General features: G+C 40.8%; 1 protein-coding gene across 1 annotated transcript; it reads right to left on the bottom strand.

Annotated features, from left to right (window-relative positions):
* Positions 1-3,657: 3,657 nt before the first annotated feature.
* Positions 3,658-7,716, bottom strand: LOC123176029 (nucleobase-ascorbate transporter 2-like). Its single transcript, XM_044590447.1, has 5 exons — positions 7,375-7,716; positions 7,182-7,282; positions 4,068-4,137; positions 3,913-3,978; positions 3,658-3,849 (listed from the first exon to the last, which is right to left on the bottom strand). The coding sequence occupies exons 1-5, from the start codon at positions 7,714-7,716 to the stop codon at positions 3,658-3,660; spliced, it is 771 nt and encodes a 256-aa protein (XP_044446382.1).
* Between the last annotated feature and the right edge of the window lie 369 nt (positions 7,717-8,085).

The following is an 8,085-nucleotide window of genomic DNA, read 5'->3' as shown; positions in this document are numbered from 1 at the left end:
AAAAAAAATCATGTGTTTCTTTTTGCAACAATGTTTTGGACTTCTCTCGTCTCAACTACTGTTTTCCATTAACATAGGTTTATCATTTGATAAGAAAAGTTCTTACTAAACAAAATGTTTTGAAATTTTTCGCCGACAACACATGAACTTCTGAGTTCTCCCAATCATACAATATAATACATAGAATAGATCATAATAACATTTATCACAAAAAAAGTGTTGAGCGGTCACTGCTCCATGTATCATCTTCAACTAATGGAAGTATGTCGTGCAGTACACCATCTCATGAAGATAGTGTGTCCATTGCCCAATGCTTCACAGATCCTTTTGTAAAATCAACATCCTCATCAACCTGTCACACAACATAGTAAATATTGTGAGCACAAAATAATACAAGTGAATAGATTATTTCTACTTATATGACTAGATTATTTGAACTACCTCGGGGTTGATCATGAACTTATAGAAGTAAAAAAAAAGATTGTAATTGTAAATGTGTTTTCTCATCCGAATTGACAGTGTCATCATCACTGAACTTGCATAGTTTATATAGTTTCCCTGACTGAATTTCTTCCCGAGAAAAGTTTGTGGTTTGAACTTATATGCTAGTGACAATTTTTTTAGTAATGATGCAAGAGCTTGAACAATCCATAGACAGGAGAATTAAGTTTTGAAAAGGATTTTGGTATGATCTATTTAACTAAAACCGCGTCAACTATTTCAGAACAGTGGTAATAATATAGTACAGGAGGAATTTAGTTGAATGTTTTTCAATTTTAATGAATTTGCAGTTCTCTCGATTCTAAACTTCAGCTAATGAACTTGCAGTACAGGAGGACATACAAGCATAATCGAAACCTGCAGAAGTAACATGGTGTATCCTGATACATAGTACTGATGCTTTGGGAATTTTTGAACTGAGAAAAGAAGTGCAGGCGGCTCGAGCGTGAAGAGCAGAAGAACATGGGCTCACCAAGGAAGGAGGTCGACAGTGTAGGGTAACGCAGCAGAAAACAAAAAATTTCCGACCTACGCACCAGCCCAGGACCACTATGGAGACTGCATACATGGTTTGATCTTTTTCGTTACCGACTCGTAGCGCAGCGGGAAGTAGAGTCGATGACGATCGGCGGTGCAGATCCCCGCAGCTAGGATTTACAACCTCCCAACCGCGAGGATGTATACCCACATCTGCTCCTCAGACAGCCCTCCGGGAGGCGGTCGAACAGCCCCCCCGGACGGTGTCGCGGACAGCCCTTCGGGAGGACCTTCGAAACTCGAACGGTCACTCAGACTGCCCTTCGGGAGGACCTTCGACACTCGGACGGTCACAGGGACAGCCCTTCGGGAGGCACTCACGAACTAAGACCGAAACTACGATCTCTCTACAGAATTGCACACATACGGTATCATCTATCCGGCAGGGCTTCGCCGTCCAGAACTAGTTCCTGCCGGAACCCAGACAGCCATACGGCTATACGAAACTCTTTTCGTGGGAGGGAGAGAAGAAGCCAGATAATGCATGGCATGTGTATGAGAGCAAGGAATGAGTGTGGAGGGCTGCCCCTCCACCTCTATTTATAGGAAATCCCAAGGGGGTAGGGTAGTTTCACAAAAAACCCAAAATGCACATGAATGAAGTCCTTCCACAAGGACCTAGGAGTGAAACCAATGAACAAGAGGGTCCCCAAGGGGGGATACCCCATGTGGCCGGCGACACCCCCATGAGGGGCCCAAAAAATCACTCCTATCCATCCATGTCATCCCCAAGATCTTTTGGAGCAAAGCCCCAAAAGGTGGCTTTCCATAAAGTAACCATAAAGCTGATTTTCACTATTCACGACGACATTTTTCTGCGTCTGATCAAACTGAAAATATTTATGTGGGCTAAGAACATTTCCAGTACCCACTAAAATGATTTTCAATGCGTTCCGAAACAATTCTGGTTTTAGAGATTTTCATCTGCGAAACGCATCTGAAGTGGCTCCGGCAGCTCCGGAACATTTCCGGTTTTTATCTCAGAAAGTTCCAAAAAGATTCCAGAATGATTCTGGCATCCTCCAAGAATTATCAAGCATGTGCCGAAACCAATTTGACTTAATGGTGTATCTCGAAACAACTTTTTGGTATCATCGGAACTTATCTGATGACCTCTCTCTGCGGTATGATTCCGCTGTCCGAAACTTTTTCAGTGATTATCTCTCAGACTCCCAGTCTAGTATTCAGCAGATAGATGACCCTTAAGCGTGTGACCCTATAGGTTCGGTGAAGTATAGACATGACCCGGAACCCCTTCCGATCAATGATCAACATCAGAGCCGTGGACACCCATATTGACCCCTATACCCACATGAATAAATATTTGAGTGAATCTCGAGTTGCCGTGTGCTATTCCAGTGGCTTCGCGATATGTCACAAACACCCGAGGTGTGATTTGTTGCATCCCCGTGGACGAACAATTTGTCCACCATGCAAGTTACCTCGTTACCGGTTTTGTTCTCTTTTCTCGTTTTCGTGTTCCGGTATCCCATTGATCAAATCACACTGTGTCTGGCCAGACGATGATGGATACCGTAATACCAAGAGGGCCCGAGTATATCTCTCCATCGTTGGAGGAGCAAATCCCAATCTCGAGCTATCAAGTTAATTAACATACTTTCCCATGAACCCGTAAGCCGCCGTAATAGCCATCCAGTTACGGATGACGTTTAACAAACCCCAAAGTTCATGAAGCAAGCATTTAGAAACTCGATACTCTCATGGACTAAGGAATTATGCAAACATTAACTATCTGTGTGTTATAAACCATTAACTTGTGACGAATGTATCTCATAGCATAACATCAATCCGGGTCCATTCAACACAAATGTTCTCTTAACATTGTGCCCTCAAAGTTGCTGGCATTGACATGCCCATGACCAGCAAAACAGAACCATCATGCAACACTTGAGCTAGTCTTAGAGGCCAGACTAAGAATACTTCTTACCGTTTATTATTCCACACGTGCATATGAGTCTTCCTCCGAGCCTCGTGTTATTGCAGAGTCGAGAACCATAGCAGTTATAGCATGGAACATAAACAAAATTATGAACATGGAGATAAATAATATCATTTATTATTGCCTCTAGGGCATATCTCCTACAAACAGGTGACAACAACATCAGTTCAGGATCGACACAGTAGTGGGAGAAGGGCCTTTTGAGGCCCGGATTGCCGACATGCTTGAGTTCGGGCTGGATTCATCAAAGATGTCAAGATTATAAGCACTATAAGAACAACCAAGATTGAGAGAATACACTGAGCACCATGTTTAATTCTTATTTTAGTGGTTGGTCCAATAAAATTACGAGGTCAATGCTTCCATAGAAGTAACAAGATGCAAGCATGGTTCTTTGGGTACAAATTTTTAAATACTAGTACTGCTACCAGCATTTACAAATACTAGTGAACTTGAACTTGTGGTCTATCGAGATCTGAACTGATTGTGTTACAAGCACTAACACAAAATCTAATGAAGCTGGTATAAGTACATGTTAGAAACATAATCAAGTTCAGGTATATTAATTGGGAGAAGTTCAAAAAGAAACTTTTAAAACATTTGTATTAAAAAGAAAATGTTGTGATAATTCAATGCTAGGGTAGCAAAAAAATAAAACATTACACAGCATCGACAACTAATCGTAGTACAAAATGATTATACGCGCCACCAGAAGTGAGGATTTGAGCATAAGCCCAGACCAATGCGATACAAATGAACAGGGAGAATCGTTCCAGTATGGGGATCTCTCTTATCTGTACATTCTTCAGATACTGATAAGAAACAAGAAGGCAGTTAGCAATGCTGAACTTCTAATAAGGAATAATTTTAGTTTAACTGGCAAAGAATTGGATGATTAGAGTTGCTTTTCAAACCTGGTAAAGCACAACAAAGAGGATTAACATTGGCAGGCCAACCTCAACGCATCTCCCAACCTGATATACACAATATCAAATAAGTACCAATGCTGAACAAAGTGTCATCTTTCTAAGAAAATGAAGAATCAGGTGCAGAGCAAGCCATACCACTAGAATCCTCTTTCGAAGAAGCCAAAACCGAGCAGCGCAACCACCGGCGCCATTCCCAGTGGACTGAAGAATCTGAAAGTTACACCCAGGACACACATCCATCAGTAAACAGAACTGAACTAGTATGTAAATGCAGCACGCAACAAGTCACTACTAATCTATCTATATCTATCTATCTATACTTATACTAATTAGGGACTCCCTAAAAATTCCCACGTTAATCAGAATTTATGAGCCGTTAATCTGATGGATCCGTATTATTATGGTGTATACCCATATAAAAAAATAGACGCTCCAATGCCAACATTCATTTGTTCGTTGTAAAAAAAATTAAATAAATATACGATCCTACAACTAACCCACCGTTTCTTCCTTCCCTAATGCGATCTCTATCACTTTTATAAGAACAAATTTGTGTCCGGGTCTGATTGAGCTACAAGTTGCTAGATTTTCCTTTTCATCTCTCACTATACTTGGTTGATCATATCAATGGTGATCCCGGTTCACATGATTTTGTTTCCTTATACTAATATAAGATAAGATTAGTTCCATCAACAGAGATTCCTGACGTCATATGCCTCTCATCCTTAACTGGATATGCTTTCTCTATCCCTGCAAATAAAATAAACTCCAAGATTGATTCGCGTGTCAAGCTTCTCCCAGAAGACTTCATCAAGCTTCAAGTTCAACCATGCCACATGCTGCCAGCCCGTTCCATGCAAGCAGTAGCAGCAGAAAGGGACGAGCTTCACCATCCACACCTTCGATGAGGACGAATTAATCACCAGCTATGAGACTCCTCTCAACTGCTACGTTACTCCTCTCAACACAACAGAATATGTTTTTGAAATTGAAAGCAATAAAGAGATTGAACTCAATGATTCTATTGCTTGAGGTGCCCACTTATACAGGTTTACAGGAGCACCAGGCCATGCAACTATGTCCATCTCCTTGACGTGCAAACAACGCCAGGCTGACGAACCAGATCTTCATGCCGACAGGCGCCTTTGTGGTGCAGATCGTGGCATGGCCTCATGGGTAAGATGGACTGGCAGCGGCCAACTTCTACATACGGGCAGCCGGTGCGCGACATCCGTCTCTGGTATGTGGAGTACCATGTGTTGAGAAGTTTTGGTAATCGATTGGATTTCGTTTGTTTGTACGCCCGCTGCATACATATACATACAATCGAAACTATTAACAAGAGAAAGAATTATTATTTTCTAAATTCAGATTAGCAAGCATGAACTGATGTACTACAGATTCTATACACTTTTCTCATAGACATTGTACCAAACAAGAGTTAGAAATTTCTGACATAGCATATTGTGTGTTTTATTGTTCAGTTAAACACAGGACATTAACCACTGGCAGCATGTTTTATATTGAAGAAACAACGTGAAAATTATATTTTGTGGGGTTCTCAGATTTTTCCAGCAGGTGCATTTAATAGCTTTGAGATATCGCAGGTTGCAATCTTATTTGTAATTGTACAGCTAATACTACATGCACTAAGCCCCTGTCCTTTTGGATGTTCCAACTATCACTACTACATCTATCCATGGGACCCACTCGCTATCTGTATGAGGTATTGTGTGAACAAAACAACCACTGTTATGCTCAAGACACTCCACATCCATATTTCCAACTGTAAGTACGTAAGGAAATGTATTAGCAGTTTTCAATCAGACCATGCTAAGGATATGGCGATGCATTATTCTTCAGCAGTGAGGGGCCAATCAAGCTGCAACCCTTAATAAGACTGCACCTATATGTGCTACTAATATATCTCTTTCCAATGTGTCATTAATTTCTGCCCCCATTATAATATAGGTCACCATATATGTGCGATGGGGTCGGTAAAGCTGTAAATCTCGCTACCCCATGAACGAGGATAAAAATAGAACAAGGTGAGTATCGCTTCTTGATATGGTGCGTGTTAGTACTTCATATTGGATAATAATTTTTTGTGTTTTAGTAAGTCTGATTTGACTGTGTATTAAATAAGGAATTATCTGTACAAGAATTTCTCGGCTTGATTCTTTTAACAATGCATGCCTACAACTATCAATTATCAATAGCTGTAGTAAGCCAATGATCACCCAATGCACAAGATTTTTGTGTGCATTTGTATTATGGACAGCTGTAGATTCATGATTGGAATAGCCGAGTGCTCATAAAATGTCCCTTTTTAAGTTTTAACCAAGCGAGCACGGTTCGTCTATTCAATAACAATTCAAAATATTGCTATGTAATCCATATGGCAATAAAAGTAAATTTGTCACCTAAGGCTATCGTCTATGTAGTACATATATCTATCTTTTAAATTTATACGTATTACAACATGTGATTCATGTGCACAGATACTAATACCTTATATATAAGGTTCTTCGCTATTCAAAAAATGCTTTTCTGATGCTCTGGTTTTCTTCAAATTCCAAACCTATCAAGTCGTGGCGTTTGTTGAATCTCAAATTATTGGTTGCGTATTGCCTGATTGTTTCATTCACACCATTCCATCGTAAGTGTCAAGCGGATCAGATAACTGAGAATACTGTTCTTAATAATCTCACAAGAATGAACTATTTTACGGGAGAAATATTTATAGCAGTAAGGAAAATTTATAATTAGATTAGCAGGCCATAGTTCATGCAATTTAACATTTTCCTACGGGACTATAGTCGGTACAAATGCTAACATTTTGAGACAATACATGTATAGATGTCCTAGCATATAAATATACAGACTAGACCTAACAAGTAAGGCAACTCTTTATACTTTTGAAATAAGATAAATAATAATTTCAAACTTTCTTATATATTATAACGGAGAGTAAAATCGTATATAGAATTAAAGTGCACACTTACTATTTTTGGTGACATCTTATAACTATTGTGTTCTCACCCAACTAACTCATTAGTGGAAATGAATTCTCCTATGAATCCCCAAGATCCGAATCCTTTAGAACTTTTCAAATGGACGACCAATATATACCTTTACGCAGAAAATAGTTATATGGTATATAGAATATCATGTAACAGTATTAAGTAACTAGGCCGTGCGAATGCACGGGTTGGCGACTAGTACAACTAGTACTTGACAGTGTGTGGTGGTACCTGGAGAAAATACCCCAGAGCTGGCTGTAACCAAGGATGATCTGAATACTGGAGGACACTATAACCGCCCCTTGTATGGCCCGCATGCTCTTGAGGAACCTCTGCTCAAAGATGGTTTTGATTAGACCATACCATTAAAGAATTTCTGAATGTGCGGATACTAGAAAGTGAAAGTGAATGAATGATTGCTCACCTCGTGGTCGTCAGGTATGGCCGCGAGCGACGAGTCCTGCACGATGGCCATCACCGGGATGAGGAAGGCATAGGAGCCTCCTATGACCGTGGGCAACTGCGTCCCGAAGAGCGACTGCAGCAGCATGTTGATGCCGGTGACGAAGAGCAGCGTCTGCACCACCCTCACCCTGTCTCCCTGCAACCCATCCGAGATGGCAAGCCGAGAACACCACCAGACATTGTTGGCACTGAAACTTGTGACGCCAGGCGCCAACCCATGGGGGGTGGCGCGAATCAAGAAACGCAGAGGCGCACTCACGTCGCTCCCGCCCATCATGGGCACCAGCACCGCCGGGATCATGACGGCCGTGCCCAGCGCCAGGATGTAGTGCTGGAAGTCAGCTTGTGCATTCGGTTTTTTTGGTTTGATTCGGTTCGGTTTATACGGTTTTTGGTTTATACGGTTTTTATACTTCGGTTTATACGGTTTTATACATAGATACGGTTCGGTTTCGGTAATAACCATTTAATTTCGGTTCGGTTTCGATAATAACCAAAATAACCAAAGTTGACGCGAATTTTTGAAGAACGCGTATTTTTTTCACATGATTCAATCTGTGTATGTAGGTTAGTTTTTTTTCTTTTGAGAACTATGTACGTAGATTAAATCATTAGATGGTAGACCTGATTTTGTGGCATATATGTATGTACGGCGTGCACTAGATTGAGG

The sequence above is a fragment of the Triticum aestivum genome, unplaced genomic scaffold (genome assembly GCF_018294505.1).
Source record: "Triticum aestivum cultivar Chinese Spring unplaced genomic scaffold, IWGSC CS RefSeq v2.1 scaffold8952, whole genome shotgun sequence".
Taxonomy (NCBI): Eukaryota; Viridiplantae; Streptophyta; class Magnoliopsida; order Poales; family Poaceae; genus Triticum; species Triticum aestivum.
This window is presented reverse-complemented; position numbering and strand designations above follow the sequence as displayed.

What these genes read in the sequence shown, in the direction of transcription:
- LOC123176029 (XM_044590447.1), bottom strand. Translation starts at nt 7,716, where the DNA reads ATGATCCCGGCGGTGCTGGTGCCCATGATGGGCGGGAGCGACGTGAGT. An exon ending in GCTTCTTCGAAAGAGGATTC is followed by an intron (nt 3,979 to 4,067) that starts TAGTGGTATGGC and finishes TGATATTGTGTA; the next exon opens with TATCAGGTTGGGAGATGCGT. An exon ending in TCTTTGTTGTGCTTTACCAG is followed by an intron (nt 3,850 to 3,912) that starts GTTTGAAAAGCA and finishes ATTCCTTATTAG; the next exon opens with AAGTTCAGCATTGCTAACTG.